This window comes from Pleurodeles waltl, chromosome 12 (genome assembly GCF_031143425.1).
Source record: "Pleurodeles waltl isolate 20211129_DDA chromosome 12, aPleWal1.hap1.20221129, whole genome shotgun sequence".
NCBI classification, from domain to species: domain Eukaryota; kingdom Metazoa; phylum Chordata; class Amphibia; order Caudata; family Salamandridae; genus Pleurodeles; species Pleurodeles waltl.
Genome location: NC_090451.1, coordinates 653,649,887 through 653,668,565, shown reverse-complemented (window position 1 = coordinate 653,668,565; position 18,679 = coordinate 653,649,887). Strand labels below are relative to the sequence as shown.

General features: G+C 43.6%; 1 protein-coding gene across 6 annotated transcripts in view; it reads right to left on the bottom strand.

The window, feature by feature from the left end:
• TDRKH (tudor and KH domain containing) overlaps nucleotides 1-18,679 on the bottom strand; it is a 445,279-nt gene that overhangs the window by 61,912 nt on the left and 364,688 nt on the right. For 3 of the 6 annotated variants that reach the window (XM_069218300.1, XM_069218306.1, XM_069218301.1), the window contains exons 12-13: nucleotides 9,799-9,889; nucleotides 7,705-7,830 (exon numbers count right to left, since the gene is read on the bottom strand). In XM_069218300.1, coding sequence (XP_069074401.1) covers nucleotides 7,705-7,830; nucleotides 9,799-9,889 — 217 coding nt within the window. The remainder of the gene's footprint in view (nucleotides 1-7,704; nucleotides 7,831-9,798; nucleotides 9,890-18,679) is intronic. The other 3 variants (XM_069218302.1, XM_069218305.1, XM_069218304.1) reach the window with 1 other exon arrangement.

Genomic DNA, 18,679 nt, shown 5'->3' with positions numbered 1-18,679 from the left:
TAGTGTCTTCTCGGGAGCAGAATCCCTCTGCTGAAGAACATCTGCCCATCTCAATGGCAAAGATGATTCTCAGGCTCAGGATCCCAGAATTGGCACAGCCCGCAGCTGATGTGGCTAGTCTTCTAGAAACTGTGCCTCACAAGAAAGAAGACTTAAGAAGTCACAAAAGGGCATGAGGATAAAAGAGCTCATTAAACTCCACGGATAAAGTATGGGAAGGAAGGAATGGTTTCTTACCTGTAACTCCAGTTCTCTCGTAGGGGTATTTCCATGATAGTCATAAGCACTGAATAGTTCTGCGCGCCTGCGGGACCCTGGAGCACTGATGTGAAGTATATTCTTAAGTGCAAATACCAGCCCTTTGAAAAAAGGTCTGACAAAAAAAACACTTAAGAATAACACTGTGCAACCTATGTGAACAGCTACACAGGCCAAATTGTTAAAAAGAAAAACAGTTGTAATGTAAATTCACGTTTAAACATCTATTTATTCTAGAAATGTAATAACAAATACATTCTCATATTCTATTTACACCTCTCATGAGAATAAAACAATGCAGGGCAGTGTAGCCCATAGGCTGCCATTATACAGAATGTAAATAGAGCTGTGCCTTTAAGAAAGTAAAGTCTTCCTGTTTCCCATCATGCACAGCAAAAGGCAGTTGCCTCAGTTCTTTTTGAAGGCTTGTAACCTGACATGAAGGAACAAAACATTTGTTGGAGTACCAACATCGATAATATTTATGGCAACCTGTTCTATGTCAACTCCACCGGGGAGGAGGGAGGGTTGCTTATGACTATCATGGAAATACCCCTACGAGAGAACTGGAGTTACAGGTAAGAAACCATTCCTTCTCTCGTAGGGGATTTCCATGTATAGTCATAAGCACTGAATAGAGTAGCAAGCCCATCCCCATAACCGCAGTGGAGTAGACAGAAGAATACTGACAAAAAACATGAGTCATTCAAATAAATTCTTAAGCAAGGCCTGTCCAACCTGCGCATCTGCCCTAGCGTCTGTATCAAGGCAGTAATGCTGAGTAAAGGTATGGACCGACTTCCAAGTGGCAGCCTTGCATATTTCTGCCAAAGGGACATTTCTCATCAAGGCTGCAGTAGCTGCCTTCCCTCTAGTAGAGTGGGCTTTTGGCCTACCACCAAGGGATTTGTTCGCTAACTGATAACATAACATTATAGATGAAACAATCCACCTGGATAAAGATTGCTTAGACGTGCCCAACCCTGTTCTAACTGGGCCATAGTTAACAAAGCTGTTGTGATTTACGTAAGCATTTTGTCCTGTCCAAGTAAAATTTCAAAACCCTCTTTACATCCAGAGAGTGCAGAGTTCTCTCAGCAGGAGTAGATTTTGAAAGAAAGTTGGTAATGAAATGGTTTGGTTCACATGAAAGTCGGAGACGACTTTTGGTAAAAATTTTGGATGAGTCCTCATTACCACTTTCGCAGAATGAAAAACCGTGTAGGGCTCTTGAGCGCAAAGGGCCTGGATTTCGCTGACCCTACGGGCTGAAGTGATTGCCATCAGAAAAGCAGTTTTCCATGCGAGATGTTGAAGTGATACCTTATGTATTGGCTCGAATGGAGGTAGCATCAGACGCGATAGGACAACATTCAGTTCCCATGGAGGAGATGGCTTTCTAATGGGAGGAAAGACCTTTTTTTAAACCTTCCAGGAAGTCCTTAATAATTGGAATCCGAAAAAAGGAAGTTTGTGAAGGGCTCTTTCTGTATGCCATTACAGCGCCAAGTGTACCTTTATTGATGAAAGTTGTAAGCCCGATTTTGCCAAACTTAGCAAGTATGGCAGGATAGATTCCTCTCCACAGGATACCGGGTCAATGTTGTTGTCTAAACACCACACACAGAATCTCTTCCACTTGCTTGCATAAGCCGATCGTGTGGAAGGGCGCTTTGCTTCTTTCAGGATTTCCATACAGTCCTGAGGTAGGTTCAAGTGTCCATATTGCACTAGCTCAGGAGCCATGCTGCCAAACTCAACGATGAGAGGTTGGGATGAGATATCTGCCCTCTGAACTTCGTGAGCAGGTCCGGACGATAAGGCAGCCTGATGTGTGGTTTGAGTGACCGGTGAAGAAGGTCTGGAAACCACCATTGGCGTGGCCATTCCGGAGCAATTAGGATCATTTTGGACTGAGCATTGGATAACTTCTGGAGGACCGCCGGAATCAGGGGAAGCGGTGGAAAGGCGTAAAGAAATGCTCCTGACCAGCTTATCCACAGGGCATTCCCCAGTGTCCCTGGATGGTAATATCTGGAGGCGAAGTTTTGGCATTTTTTGTTTTCTGGGGTTGCGAATAGGTCTATAGAGGGGGTACCCCATAGTGCGAAAATGGAACGAAGTCGTCGTGTAGCACCCATTCGTGGTTCTCGTCCATTACGCGACTGAGGGGATCCACTTGAACATTCTGGATGCCAGGCAGGTGAGTTGCCACTAGCGACAGGTTCCTGGCTAGAAGCCAATGCCAGATTGTCTGAGCCTCTCTGGATAAAATCCTGGACCTGGTGCCTCCTTGTTTGTTTACGTAGTGGCCACATTGTCCGTCTGGAGAAGGAGAGTTTCCGCTCTCAGAGAGGGAAGGAAGGCTTTGAGCGCAAGGTGGACTGTGCGAAGCTCCAGCAGGTTGATATGATAGAGACTCTCTCTCTGTGACCACTTGCCTTGGACTCGAAGATGTTCCATGTGCGCTCCCCATCTGAGCAGTGACGCATCTGTTACGATGGTTTGAGCTGGAGGCTGTTGTTGGAACGGAATCCCCACCAAGAGATTGTTGGGTAAACACCACCACTTGTGGGACTGTAGGGCGTGGGGAGAAAGGAGGACTTTGCTCTCCCAATCGTCCATCAGTTGACACCATTGATCCTCCAGGTTTTCCTGTAATGGTCTCATATGGAGGCAAGCATTGGGAACGAGATGGATACAAGACGCCATCGAGCCCAGTAGAGAAGCTATTACTCTTGCAGTGGTCTGTGGAGTTTCCTGTAGTTGTTTGCACTTTTGGAGAATCGATAATCGTCGTTCCTCCGAAGGAAACACCTTTCCTAGATTGGTATCTATAATGGCCCCTAAGTAATGCAACCTCTGAACAGGCGTTGCTGTGGACTTCAGGAGATTGACTTGAAGACCGAGATTCTGTAACAGCTGTAGAGCCCATTTGAAATGTTGTTGCGCCTCTAGATAACTGGAGGCCTTTATGAGCCAATCGTCTAGATAGGGGTAGACAAATATTCGATGTTTCCTCAAGTGGGCGGCTACCACCGCCATGCATTTGGAAAAAGTTCTCTGCGCTGATTTGAGGCCGAAGGGTAGAACCGCAAATTGGTAATGACGTTTTCCGACGGTGAACCTTAGGAATTTTCGATGTTTCTTGAACACCGGAATATGAAAGTAAGCGTCGCAAAGGTCTATCGCACAGAGCTAGTCGCCCTGACGAAGATGTGGGTAAATTTGGTGCAAGGATAGCATCCTGAATTTCTCTTTGCGAATCCACTTGTTTGCTGTTCTTAGATCTAGAATGGGACGAAACTCTTGCTTGTCTTTTTTTGGCACAAGGAAATACCTTGAATAAATCCCTTTCCCTTGCTGGCTGATCGGGACGGGTTCTATGGCTCTTTTTTGTAATAGAATAGTGACTTCTAACTGAAGAGCTTCGAGGTGGTGGCTGGCTGGTTTGGGTGGAACAGATGGTGGAGGACTGGTGAATCTGAGAGCGTAACCATGTCTCACAATATTCAATACCCAGGCGTCTGATGTGATGTGTAGCCACTCGTCCAGATGATTTGAGATACTTCCCCCTACCGGAGTGGATAACGGAGGAGAGGGAAGCGAAGATTCAGGGCTTAGACGCGGGAGCCTGTCGAGTTGTCTGAGTTTGAGGTGTTGAACGACCCCTTGTCGACCTTCGTTGTGTGGAGAAGCCCCTTTGATGCTGCTGCTGCTGCTGGGGGACGTGAAGACATCCAGTGTGGTGCCTGATACCTGTGGGTGAAAAGTCTTTGCTGATGTGGATGGAATACCTTTCGTTGTTCTTTCGGGCGTTCCATGCCTACTGCTTTTAGGGTATCTAGCTCAGACTTAATCCTGGCCATCTCGTCATCGGCATGAGAGCCGAACAAAGTGGAGCCTGAGAAAGGTAAAGTCTGTATTCTCTGCAGTGCTTCTGGTTTGAGAGATGTTAATTGCAACCATGCATGTCTTCTTAGCGCTATTCCGTGAGCATAGTTATGTGCGGATAGTACCGAAGAATCAGCCGCAGCACTTATTACCTGGTTAGAAACCATGGCTCCCCCACCCACGACCTCCAGGAAATCTTCCCTTTTGTCCTTAGGAAGATGCTCTGCAAACTGCATTATAGAGTCCCAGAGGGCCCGATCGTATCTCCCTAATAAAGCAGTGGCGCTGGCTGCTTTCATTGTGATGGCTGCAGTAGAGCATACTTTTCGGCCTGCAGCATCGATTTTTCTGCTCTCTTTATCCGGAGGTGAGGGTGAAGACGGTGATGTAGAGTGCAATTTATTTGCCGCTACTATAACCACCGAGTCCGGTACTGGGTCCGACCTCAAGAATAGAGGATCTTGTTCCGGTGGACGATACTTCTTAATAAGTCTGGAAGGAGCAGACTTTGTTGCGGCCGGTGTAAGAAAAATATCCATTGCCGGTTCAATAAGACCCGGAACCAGTGGAAGCAAAGGTCTCGAAGATGTCCTCTGATGCAAGGTCTCGAAGATTACTGATGTCGATGGGGCAGGTACCGCCAACGGGATATTCAGTTTGGTCACCCCTCGCACTAAGACCTCCTGGAATGTATTCACATCATCTATGGGGGACACTCTCGGGGACGGTGAGTCCGATAGGGTTGGAGAGTAGTCCCGTGTAGACGAAGAAGAATGTCTATGATGTGAATGTTGAGATCTCTGCCGTGACTCATGACGGTGGTGCCGAGAGGAAGATGAACGTCTAGAGGAATGTCCAGAATGCCTTATGGATCGCGTTGGAGTCCTCAGAACAGACTCTGAAGGAGGAGCCGGAAGAGGAGCCGTAGGTGTTACTGGGGTCTGTGGCAACGGCGACTGTTGAGGAGAGAGCTGTGGAGACACTGGAAGCAGGATGAGTGAGGCCAAGGATTCAGACGTGGTATAAACCCTTCTAGGTCTCTTTGATTGTCGCCTCGACGTCGACACACTCCTCGACGTCGAAGTGCGGTGACGGCGAGTGCCTCTTGATGTCGATTCCTCTCGCCGTTGAGAACCTCTCGACGACGACCCTGGATGTCGATGTGGTGACTTGGAACGTCTCCTACGGCGAGCACTCTCCCTCGACGCCGATCGCCCTGTTGACGGCGAGCCGGACTCAGATCTCCTCGACGTGGATCGTCCTCGCCGTGTCGACGGCGACCCAGATCCTCTTGACGGCGAGCGTCCACGCCGTCTCGACAGCGAAATGGCTGTCGACGGCGAACGATGCTTCTTCCTCGCCGGTGAACCACTCCTCGACGGCGAGCATGTTGGCGCCGTTCCCGGTCTCGCGTCGAAGACTTGTGCCGTTTTTGAGCAGGTCTGGTAGGAGTTATAGAGGAAACAGGGTGAGCCCTGGTAGAAGACTGACCTTCTCCTCGCTCTGTGGTAGAATGACCACTTTTTCTCCTGTCCTCTCTCGCCTGAAGTCTGATTTTCTCCCTATCACGAAGAGTTCTTCTGGAGAAAGTTTTACAGATATCACACGACTCCGGTTTGTGGCTGGATGGAAGGCAAATTATACAGACCCGCTGTGGATCTGTTTTAGCCTTTTTTCTGCCACAAGAAGGGCATTTATCAAAAAGTGAAGGCATTTCTAAACTAGAAAAACCTCAAAATTCTGTCAGAATTTAACAGAAAAGAGTAGGAAATGATCACTCAATATTAAAAAGGTCGAGTGAAATTGAAATTCAAAAGATTTTGAATGAATTTCTGTCACAAAAAGGCTTTGTGAGGTAGAGCTCAATGCTTCAGGGTCCTGTCAGAAAGGAGCCGGAAAAAAGAACTGAGGCAACTGCCTTTTGCTGTGCATGATGGGAAACAGGAAGACTTTACTTTCTTAAAGGCACAGCTCTATTTACATTCTGTATAATGGCAGCCTATGGGCTACACTGCCCTGCATTGTTTTATTCTCATGAGAGGTGTAAATAGAATATGAGAATGTATTTGTTATTACATTTCTAGAATAAATAGATGTTTAAACGTGAATTTACATTACAACTGTTTTTCTTTTTAACAATTTGGCCTGTGTAGCTGTTCACATAGGCTGCACAGTGTTATTCTTAAGTGTTTTTTTTGACAGACCTTTTTTCAAAGGGCTGGTATTTGCACTTAAAAATATACTTCACATCAGTGCTCCGGGGTCCCCGCAGGCGCGCTGAACTATTCAGTGCTTATGACTATACATGGAAATCCCCTACGAGAGAACAATACTTTTGCAGCTTCTAAGAAAGATGAGAAGACCAGAGCTGCTGCCCTTAGTGTAGAAAGAACAATAAGATAGTGTTTTGCATGTATCTTCCACATCTTCTGCAGCATGGAGCTAAGCATACATTCAGCTAGAACGACAGATTCTCCTCCTCACAAGATGTTATGATATGATGATGTCAGTTACCACAATATCACAAAGGGTAGCTAAAAGGCTCAATATGAAGCAGTCTGCAGTGTATGAGATCTGTAACTTGAAATACTTATCTCAAAGCTTCAAGCAAGACATTTGCAACCTTTGGCTCCCAGGATTATGGGGTAACATGCACCTCTTCATTGTCCCATTCGCCATAAAAATAACGGAATGTCACATCAATAAAAAGTACAAACCTGTGACAGTGGATTATGGAATTAAATGTAAGATAATGTGTGAATACAAGGTTTACATTTCAGTCTTGTGGGAAAGGATGCCAGTCATAATACCCTAAGAATAAGTACTCAAAATAATCTAGAACATGCAGAATGATCAGGAGGCCACTGAAAAAATGATCAGCAACTCACAAGTTTAAAATATCAGAGGCCAACCAACACATTACTTTTTGAAGGTAACCATGGAACTCTCAAAGCAAGTTAATCAAGCATGCAATTCAAGACAGGTTTGCAAATGAAACCAAAAATTTACTGTCTTTTCACTGTTGCTCACTATGGCAAAGAGATGAACTTGAAAGGAGAGCCAAAGTTCACCTGATGTCTATTTAGCATACATGAAATCAGATCTCAAGAACTACAAGTCAAATATCAACATTGTGACTCAGTGGCCAGTGAATGCAGAAGAGATCAAATAAATTGTGAAAGTAACTTTTCATGCATATTGAAAGATTTGGTGCCAGAGGAAGTTTCCCAATTCCAAAGTCTGTTTTCCAATCTATAAATTTCACCCATCATTTTATGTGTATTCTGTGAACTAATACTTGTGTAGTGACGACCTTCACCACAATTCAGTATAGAAAAAAACAGTGATGGTAACTATCGAAATCATCATTCAACACTTCACACTTTTCCTGTGACTTGTTAGTTGCTCTGTATGTGACCCATGACTGTGTGAGAAACGATTCTCCCTATGCATTGCAAATATTACCTATAAACCCACTTTTGCCCATCACTATATCACCGGCTGTGAATTTGTTTTAGGTGCAACACTTCTCTGTTGCTTCTTCATTCGTACCTCGATCAGTGTCTCTTGCGGAATCTTCCTGGTCACTGTCAGTTGAGCTGATGGATATGATGCTTGGGTGAGAGTTGAGGCCAGACTTGGAGTAGCTGTCGAAAACAGAGCTAGAAACAGAGTCCTCTGAAGACAAATAATAAAAACAGCCCCGGGGTGAATAGGTACTGCTGTCCTCCAAGCTGCTCTCTAACAGGCTTGAACTTGTTAGGGAACTGTCCAGACATTGGGAAGAAGAGGTACTGCCACTACTGGGGACTTCTGTTGATTCAGTTGAGGGTTCTATGCCAGGTATGACAAATGTATCCACAGAACCTTCAGCATGGCTCTCAATAGTCATGTTGAGTTGCCCACAGTCCTTCACATCATCTAGCGATACCATGCTAATGCCAGCTGCTAGGCTATCGGAGTCACACAGGCTGTGAGAAGGTGTGGAGATCTTTGAGGCATCCAAAACAAACGTATAAGTCTGATTCAGGGGGGAAGCTTCAGTTTCCACATCAGATCTGAGTACCTGGATGCAACAATCTAAACAAGCAAAGTCACTAATATGCTGGGGCCAAAATCTGACATGTGCCTCATAGTTTTGAATGTTATGTTGTTGTTACATGCCAATTTTCTATGACCAGATGACCTCTGCATCTTGTATTTACCTAGTGCTCCATGTGTCAACTTAGTACTTTCTGTATTACATTTCCCTGTAATTTGATGGCAGCACTCAGCCCCTGATTGGAGCTCTTCAATGTTCTCTGTGGCGAAACTCTAGACTTTGGCCCTCATTACAACCTTGGCGGTCGGACGAGGCCGACCGCAATGGCTGAACCGCCAGTCGGCCACCCATGCGGCCGGAAACCCGCAGGCCGCATTTGGACATCCTCGCTGGGCTGGCGGCCGGAAACAGAGTTTCCACCCGCCGGCCCAGCGGGGATGTCGGCCGTAACATCGGAGCCAGCTCCTAATGGAGCTGGCGGCAATGTGGCGGGGGTGCAGCAGCACCCGTCGCGCTTTTCACTGTCTGCCAGGCAGACAGTGAAATTCGCGACAGGGCTGTTCGTGGGGGCCCCTGCACTGCCCATGCCAAGTGCATGGGCAGTGCAGGGGCCCAGCGACTCCCCTTACCGCCAGCCTTTCCATGGTGGTGTCTACCGCCATGGACAGGCTGGCGGGAAGGGGAGTCAAAATCCCGCCGGGACAACCATGGAGGAAAACTGCCAGTCCCGGCGGTGTGACCGCCACAGTCAAAATATGGCGATTTGTACCACCAGCCTGTTGGCGGTACGATCGCCACTTCAACCCTCGCGGTCGTTGACCGCCAGGGTTTTAATGAGGCCCTTTGTCTCCTAAATTTGGCTATAACAATATGGATATACTAATCTTTTGCTGTTGGGGTTTACCCATTACTTTATGTGTGAATTCTGATCTCTACAATAAGATTTTATTTATTACTCTAAGACAAAACATTCATTCTTGCTCCCGGAGAGTTTTGTTCCATGGCTGAACTCAATCTAGTTCCTGATCATTGCATCTGCTCAGAATTAAAGTGGATCTCATCATGGTTCCCTGGATTGCCCCCATTACTCTGTAGCTGCACTCTTACCGTTGCTTTAAATATGTGTCCACCACTAAAGTTGAACTCCCACTTAAACCTCTGTGAGCAGTTTGTTAACCCATCACTGCCGTCTGATAAAACATTATTTAAGGATATAAATGCCACCTTATGATTTTAACACAGGGATAATATATTTTTTATCCCTTGTGCTAATTATGTATGCACCCTTTATTCTCAAAACCCAAGTTCATCAATTGCTCGTTAATAACAATCAAGGACAGTACACTTCCTTCTCTAGTAACATCACTATTGTAGTTGGCCTGGTATCTAGTGCCACAAATGGTCTATCATGTGATAATTGCTCTTTGAGCTATTCTATATGGGTCATGAAAAGGAAAGATGGAATGCACACTGCCCTCTTGACTTTTGTTTGGAGTAGATACCCATTTTGAACACAACAGGACAAAGCTATAACACTCCACTAGTATTTACAATAAGTGAATCCAACCAATGGGCTCAATGCACACACATTTATACTCGATTACCTGACAGACTCAGACAGGATAACGTAAGGGCTTCTTCTGGGCTTTTTGTGGTCTCCATTAAACCGCTCAGAGAGCAACCTGTGACATCCTCCTATGAGGAAACAAACATAAGGCTTTTTAATCATAGCTGTACCTGGCTGATGATCCACAAACATAGTATCACATACAAAGACTGGGCAAGCTTTGGAAATGGTTACCTCTCTCCCACTAGTCAAGCTGTAAATCTACCTATACCCCTTATGGTCATAGAATGTTTGCAAGGATACCACAGCCTCATACAGTCCTTGTTCATTTCCATGCCAATTTGTGTGCTATGTGTGGATCACGGCAGTCCAATGACAACTCTAGAAAGGGAAGCAATTACCTATCATTTCTCTTTATTTATTTTACTATTGCTTAACTTTTAAGGTATGTTCAATGGGCGTGTTTTAGCTGAAATTAATCATAAACCGAAAGTTGTCTGGTACAGGGGCCTGAAAATAGGTTTCGCCCAGGGTCCCCAAATCCTTAAGATGTCCCTGACACCTGGAAATCTGTATCCTTCCAGATGTGTAAATACTTCTGCTGCACCAACTGCCACATGTTAATCATTCATTTTCAGAAAACTAATAATTAGTTCCTAGATCAACAGTGCAAGTATGGTAAATGTGAACTTTATGGTACTAAATCAAAAGCTCAAAATACAGGGGCATGCATAAAATGTTTGCATTTCACTGCTGTCACATATTCATAGACTCATTCAGCCATAGATTCTTACACTACTGTTACCAATTCGTGCAAAGGTGAGGAAAAGTCTGATCATTCCACACATGGCTATTTTATCGGCCTACATTTCAGAATTTGCCAATGGAAATCCACTTTTTTTTTTTTTTTTTTAAACAGCCTTGTGTGCATTAGCAGCCTATCCACCCTTTTCAGACCTCTCAATGCATGCCAACAAAGGAACTGACAACCAACACCAGCCCAGAAAGCCTCCAACTCCTGTCAATCATGTTGGAACTTTAGGAATTTGAATAATTCCCGAAACAGAGAAATGTGCATATGGGTCCATGAAGAGTGGAAAAATAAGGTAACCAGAATAAAATTATTTTTCTGTAAAAACAAAGGTTTCATAAATTTTCATGATTCCTATATAGCATGGCAACATGCAGATCTGTTAATGTGTTTGTGGCCAAAGCACTAAAAATGGTCAAAGTATAAACACCTTCTTTAGATGCTTGCCTAAATACAAAAAAAGAAAACACAGGTAGTTTTTGTCTTTTTAGACTTTTCATAGAATAGTTTTAAGTAGTCAACTTAAGGCCAGCTAAGCCTTGTATGGACGTCCTTAGTTAACCTTTTCCATGGCTAGGTTTGTTGATCTGTTGTCTTTTGTTTGTGGCTAGTTAGAGGTGCAAGACTTCTACATTATTTAGTATACGCCTAGTAAGTCTGATGATCGAGACTGGATAGATAATAAAGGAGAATGAAAGATTGAAATAGAGGTCAGATATCACTTTTGGAGTGAGGCCATGATAAGTTAATAGAGTGGCTTGCTCCAATGAAATGTGAGACGTTCATTCTAAGAAGGAGTGTGTGTAGATCATATTTATGCATGTGGCTGAATCCAACTTTCCAGGACAGACATGCAGGTTAACAATAGAGTTCTCAGCGTTTCCACTCATTTGGTTAATATACCAATTTATGACAAAGTTATTATAGGTCCTTTTTGGTAGACCCTTATCACAATGTCCTTAGCAAATATTTTCAGGATTTAGATATACACTACTTGTTTCTTATTCTTGTTTGGTTGCTTTCTATATTTGTGCTCCGGTGTGTCATGGTGGTTTATCATGGAACGTTTAGATGAACGTTCCCAGATGACAGTTTACCAGAAGTTAAGATGACCACGATTATTTAGAGCTTCGCAAATAGAGCTCCCATGTTTCACCACATACTGGCTTCATCATTTTTATTGCATTTGACAAAAGAGATGAGGATCAGGATACGGCTGTTGCCATGTCAGTAGGAGGTACAGCAGCAACAGAACAAGCTGTGTTCTGCGAGAAGGCACAGTTAAGTGCTCTCTGTAGGTGCCCACTGGTGTGGCTTTCTTTTCCTTTACAGTGCCTACCACTGACACCCAAGCCCACACTAGGACAACCTGAATAGGGGGGAGCTATCCCTGCAAGGCAGGAGACGCTGAGACCTAATCCAAACCTTAGCCTGTTCACCCACCTACTGTGACTAGAGCTTACATTACCCTCAAGTCTACATGGTGTTACAAGTCTAGTTTTGGTCCTGGGGGGCATTTTGTGTTCGTACAGAGAACAATGCCAATTGCGCATTGCAGCAACTTGTGGGGCATCTTATCTCCATATGTGTTTGGAACGCATCTGAGTGGTACTTAATTGAGTCATATCACCATCATACTGTTCAGTACTCCTGCCTTATTGTTACAATGCTTTTAACGGAAATTAATTCTTCATTCCAACTTTCCAGAATTGTAGTTCTGCTGGCAAACCTTTGGCAATTGCCTGGTAGTGAAGTTATTACACAAATATAATAGTTATCTTTGCATTTTCTATTAACATGCAGTGTGATCCACCTCCAAATTATCTGTGAATTAAAGGGGAACCCCTATTACAATGGAAACAAAGGAAAGAAGACTTTAAAATGCCTGTGGAGAGTTAATAAAAACTATCTTTCACATTTATTGGAATCAGAAGGGGAAGATATTTTTACATCACTTCCTAAAGTTGATGCATCAGAGGGGCAAAATTATTATGATGGCTTTTGAAGAGACTATGCTGATGAATGCTTCCAACCTAGTATCAACAAGACCACGGAACTGTATGTACACATGTCAACAAAAGGAAAACAAGAGTGATGATTTTCTCACAGCTTTGAGAAACAGCTGATGTAATGATCAGAGACTAGTTGATGGTTAATACCAACAACAAGTGTATTAAAGAACATCTTTGGATATTAGGGAATCCCCCCGTGGAAGAGGTCATTAAATCTTCCAAGGCAACTTAACAACCATGCCTTGGATCATGGAGGTCACAATAAACATGTAAATATGGTGTGCTATGCTGGCATCAAAACCAAACAGATCACTTTCCACAAGTCCAACAGAAATGAGCCCAAGTTCAGCTGCTACCGATGTGGCATCATAACCCATGCAGATAATTACAAGAGGTGTCCTGCTTTGAATAAAGAGTGCTGTATCTGCAAACGTCAAGGACATTTCTCAAGAATTTTTCATGAAGCTGGTGGGAGCAGGAAAGCTAAAACAGCTACAATTTAAAAAGATGCTTCCTCCAATTCTTAAAGAGATGCTGAGGTACACAAAAGATATAAAGGGATGGCAATGGTCGTGCAGGACTCTGAATACACCAAAGAAGGATAAGTTACTTACCTGTAAATCCTAGTTCTCTTCCAGGGGTATCCTCATCAAAGTCATAAACATTTAATATTCCCGCCCCCGTGTGGGGATCCTGGAGCATATACAAAAACACACATGTATAAGTATGAAATATATATGAAAAAATATAGCATTTTTTAGTAGACAATTTTCATACCAGATTCATGTATACATGTGTATATAATAGCAATGCAGATTATAATGATAAACAGGCTAAAATGCTTTATTTCTATGGAGATTATTAATATTATTTTTTTTAAACACTCTCCTTTATAATTACAAGAAAAAACGTTCTAAAGCCCCATAGCCGGGCACAGAAAAAGAAGTACAAGCAACACATGTGAAAAAAGAGAAAAAACTACATTGAAAACAATAGAGCATTATTAGCCAATAGGCTGCATGCAGGTTAATACAGCAGAACCACAAAATTTGGCACCGTGCCTTTAAGACCCTGAGCACCTCCACTATCCCGCCATGCCTCAGGGGTGAAGGAGAGGTGACAGTTGGTTCACAGGTAGGTCAGTACTTTTTTACGGTGACAAAGCATCCAACAGATTAGATAGATGGTCTGTACTGCACTTCTAGGAGACTTGCGTCCGGGGAGGAGGGTGGGTTGTTTATGACTTTGATGAGGATACCCCTGGAAGAGAACTAGGATTTACAGGTAAGTAACTTATCCTTCTCTTCCAGGGGATCCTCATCAATAGTCATAAACATTGAATAGATTAGCAAGCCCATCCCCTATCTCTGCGGACTGTCTAATAGAAGTGCAGGAAAAAGACATACACTATGCAAACAAATTTCTCAGAGACGCTTGACCAACTTGAGCGTCCGCTTTGGCAGCTGAATCTAAACAGTAATGCCTAGTAAATGTATGTACAGACTTCCATGTAGCGGCCTTACAATCAATCAATAATAACTTTATTTCGGCTAAAAGCCATAAAAGTATGCAAGGAACACCGTATCATAATTATACAATACAATATTACGAGAAAGAGATAGACAAGATGTGCCAAGTAATACATTAAGAGACCCTGAGTAAGTTATGAAATCACATAATTGTTAAAACAGCGTAAAGCAGACATTAATCTTAAAATCTTGGAATCCTGAAATATTAAAATGTTAAGATATTAAAATATAATGGGCCACTATATCTTAAGTCCAATCAATTAACAGCTGCTACATTAAATAGTTCTAAAATCAATTTGTTAAAATACACAATTATAACAATTCTCTGGTTCTTATAGCCCATGCGTTTTGCAGGTATCTCGCGACTGAAAAGACTACCTTGTCAGTTGTATCAGTTGTCAAAATGCGTAATGATGTCTTGTATTCCCTTATCCCCATTAACCTACATAACGGAATAATCCACTTCTTCCTGGGGGCCAGATATCTAGGACAAAAAAACAAAGTGTGCGAGTGTCTCTGGTTTCTCCTGGCAGTAATGACAGAAGATCAGGTTACAATCTTCCACGCTCCATCTCGCAGTGAATGTCTTGAGCGGGAGAATCCCTAATCTAAATTTAATAAAGAGGGTTTTGGTGTAAGGAGGATTTACATTATCCATATAGGCCTCGAATTTAGGGCTACATTTGTGGTCCAAAAACTGTAGGGTCCGGCTACCTTGAGTTTTTTTTTAGACCAGATTTGCACCAAAATGTTCTCCCAGTAGCACCTACTTATGCACACTTTTGCTTCCTTGGTCAAGTTGTGAGGATCTCTCCACACCTCCTCCATTTTAAGGAATTTACACGTGTCTCTGATATATCTAAACCAGGGGATTTTTAATGCACAATCATCCGCAAGAAGCTCATCTGTTGCTGTTTGGAAGGTGGACAAATACTCAGAAGTCCAAAGACGGACCCAATACATAAGAGGTCTTAAAGCGATTTCATTGTGAACCTCGTTTAGGGCTAAATCAAATCTAAGGGGTATAAGAGGGGTGCTCATCGGCAGCCACAAAAAATTACGTATAAAGCGGTTTTCTACCGTTGTCAAGCACCTAGAATTAGGGTGCCCCCAAAGCTCGGCACCATAAGTTGAAGCTGCCACTGCCGCTGCTTTGTAGACTGTAATGGCGGGTGAGATCTCCCCTTCCGAAATATTGGCAATTTCCTTCCCTATCACTGCTGACCTCTGTCTAAGCACTGACAAACTCTTCCCAATCTGCGCTGACCACTGTTGATCATCTGCTAACCTAAGCCCCAGATAGTCGAATTGGCTGACTCTCTCTACCGGGTGGCCTGCTATGGTCATTGTCCCCCTGAATGATTTATGTGGATTAAAAGCCATGAACTTTGATTTGGTTGGATTTATTTCAAGTCCTCTACTGGAACAGAAGTTGTAAAAAGCATCCAGTTCGTTTTGTAGGCCCATTGGAGTTCTTGAAATTAATAAAGTATCGTCAGCGAACATTAAAGTGGGGACAGGGGCTCCTGCTAACTTTGGAGCATTGTGGTTAGTTTAACAACTGGTCCACCGCACCATTGATGAGAAGATTGAACAATGTAGGGGCCAGGACGCACCCCTGCCTGACCCCCCCTATTGACAGGTATAGCTTCTGTTAGATCACCACTTTGAGACCAACGTACCTGAGCGCGAGTCTCCTCGTGTAGATACCTAATCAATCTTAATAATTCTCTATCAAGTTGGTAGCTCTCCAGAACATTCCACAATAAGTACTGTGGAACCATATCAAAAGCAGCTTTTAGATCAATAAAAGCCACATACAAGAGGCTCTTATTGAGTGACGGGTATTTCCAGCAAAGAAGGTTGAACCTAAACGCTTGGTCTATTGTGCTCACTCCTTTCCTAAATCCTGCCTGGAAGCCGGAAAGGATGTGAGAATCCTCTATCCATGCCTGTAGTCTGTTCAATACCTGCTTGCAGAATATTTTTTGGCTAACATCGATTAGACTTATTGGCCTGTAATTAGTTGGTTCTTCCCTAGGCCCTTTCTTAAAAATAGGGACTATAATTGCTCCTTGCCACATGGGGGGGTGGGGGGGGGGGGGGGTGGGGGGGGGAAGTCCTCCACCCCTCAGTATCTCGTTACTGAGCGCATTTAAATATAAAGACCAGGTTGTTGGTCGAGACAAGTATAAGTCGCTTGAGATACCATTTAGCCCGGGGGCCTTCCCTTTACGTACTGATTGGAGAGCCAAAGTTGTTTCTTTTAGAGAAAATAAATCCAAGTCAAATTTAGGTGGTGTAACTATCTCACCAGTTGGTGATATGGGAAGTAAAAGGCCCGTTAGGTTTTAATGAAGGGACAGTAATGCTACTAATTGGAGCCACTCTTTATAAGTTTTTAAAATGTGACACCCAAATTTCTGGCTGGATTACAGGGTAATTCTCCACAATTCGGGAGCTGCCTTTACCTGTCACTAATTTCCAAAACAGTTTGAGATCCTTCTCATGGAGTGCATCTACCAGCCCATTCCAATATTTAATTTCCCACTCTTTTTTTGCGTTTTTTAGTACTGCTTTGTACGTGACCCTGGATTCTCTTATCTCTCAGCAGTTCCCTGCTTTCAGTGCTCCCAATAACTGTGTTTTGGCCTGACGGCAGGAGTTAAAAAACCACCTCAGCGTTCTGGCCCCAATTTCTGTCCGCCTCCTTACTACCTGGAAATGTGGTTTTAACTGATTGGTCAAAATACTGTGCAAATTAATCAAGTCCACCTGTACAAAGTCAGTATGTTTCAAGGGTGAAAGAGTTGATGTAACTATTTTTTAAATTAATAACTGGAAATTTACAGCATCTTCCACCAGTTCCCATTTCACATTTTTATAATCATTCGTCATCGTTAGGGCATTGCCCTTGACCCACTTTGTCAGTGTTTTACAACTAAACAAGGTAGTAGAAAAGTTAGTACTCAGAGCTTGGTGGTCACTATCATTACGTGAAAGGACGACCATATCAATAAGAGATTTCCAGAGCGCGTCATCTACTAAGACATAATCTAGGTGACTCGAATATGGGCCTCTCCTGTATGTAGGCAACGCCGGGATGTCTGACTTCGTGTTCCCATTTGCTATTCTTAACCCCTTTACTTTTATTAGGTCCTCTAGTAAATCTGATGCTCCCCCTGCTTTCTTAGTTGTGGTCTGGTCCGGCCCAGATCTATCCCATGGATCTGCAAACTGGGTTCCTTTTTGCTGGTAGTCGTCTCTACAATTCAGTTGCATATTATAATCTCCTGCGACAATTAAGCCCTGCCCCCCTGGTAAGCAGTTCAAGAGGTCTGTTAGCATACTTATCAAAGCGGTCTGAGACCTTTGGGGGCCAGGTCTAACATATATGTTTACGAATACTATGCGAAAGGGCCCCCTTGCTAAGTTCGACCTCGACAGCTAGTATATCCCTAGTGGGAGTTGTTAGCTCCCTCGCCTTTGGGAACAAATCATGTTTTAACCAGGTTATCAAGCCCCCTGATGCCCTGCCAGATGGTGATGGAAGTGCGGCCTTCTGAAAGGTCCAATAGCCTGCTCTATTAATCGTAGAAGAGGCCCATGTCTCCTGCAATAAAATAATATGATGTTGGTCTATGAGGCTGCACCAATCAGGGTTAGCTATTTTTTTAAGCAAACCTGCCACGTTCCAAGATAGGAGCTTAATTAGTGAATCAGTTCCATCCCCCATATCTTGCAGCTTCTCTCTATTCTCACTTAAGTAAGGCGTTACTCCGCAGTCCATTTCCTCTGCTTGGTCACTACAATGTGCTCTTGGCTCTACCCTCGACGTACCCAATATCTGATTGCTTATTATACAGTCTAAAGCCATTTTACTGGGTATGCCGTCTCTCCCATCCTTCACTATGGAGGCTTCACGTCAATCTATGGTCGAAGTTGGACTGCTCCTATAATCCCTTCTTGGAGTACATGTGCTAGGGGGCATTGGAATTTTATATCTCTCTTTAAAAAACAGATTAGCCAAAGACTGGGGGATTGTTTGGACAAGTGACACTTGGGATGAAGTACCAGGTCTCGATCTTTGATCAAGGACCAAGAGACCCTTTGCTAGGCTCTGGCTGCTCAGTTTCAGCCCTATAAGGTCTGTTCCTGAGCATTCTCTTGACTATCTCTGGGCAGTAACTATGTCATCCCTTATAACAGACCTACACTTCTTTACCCCCCTTATCCAGTGAGTTACTTTATTCTTCAGGGAATCTCCTGGTTCTTTTAGGCCTTAATTTAGCTTGGGGACGTTAGTCATATATACGTCATACTGGCTGTAGTTGGTCTGACTTATTGGGGCACTTCGCGGAGGACCTATAAGACTTTTATCTAAGAATTTGTTTCTATGCGCCTCCTGATTAGCCCCTTTGTTCTGGTTTGTGTCACATTTTTTTTAGTCGACCACAACAGGAGGTACACTTTCTTACCCAATGGTAATTTTGTGTTGCCACTCCAGCCCTCTTTCCCCTGTGCGTTCCTGTCGTGAATGTCTCAACTTGTTGGATTTGTCTAGGT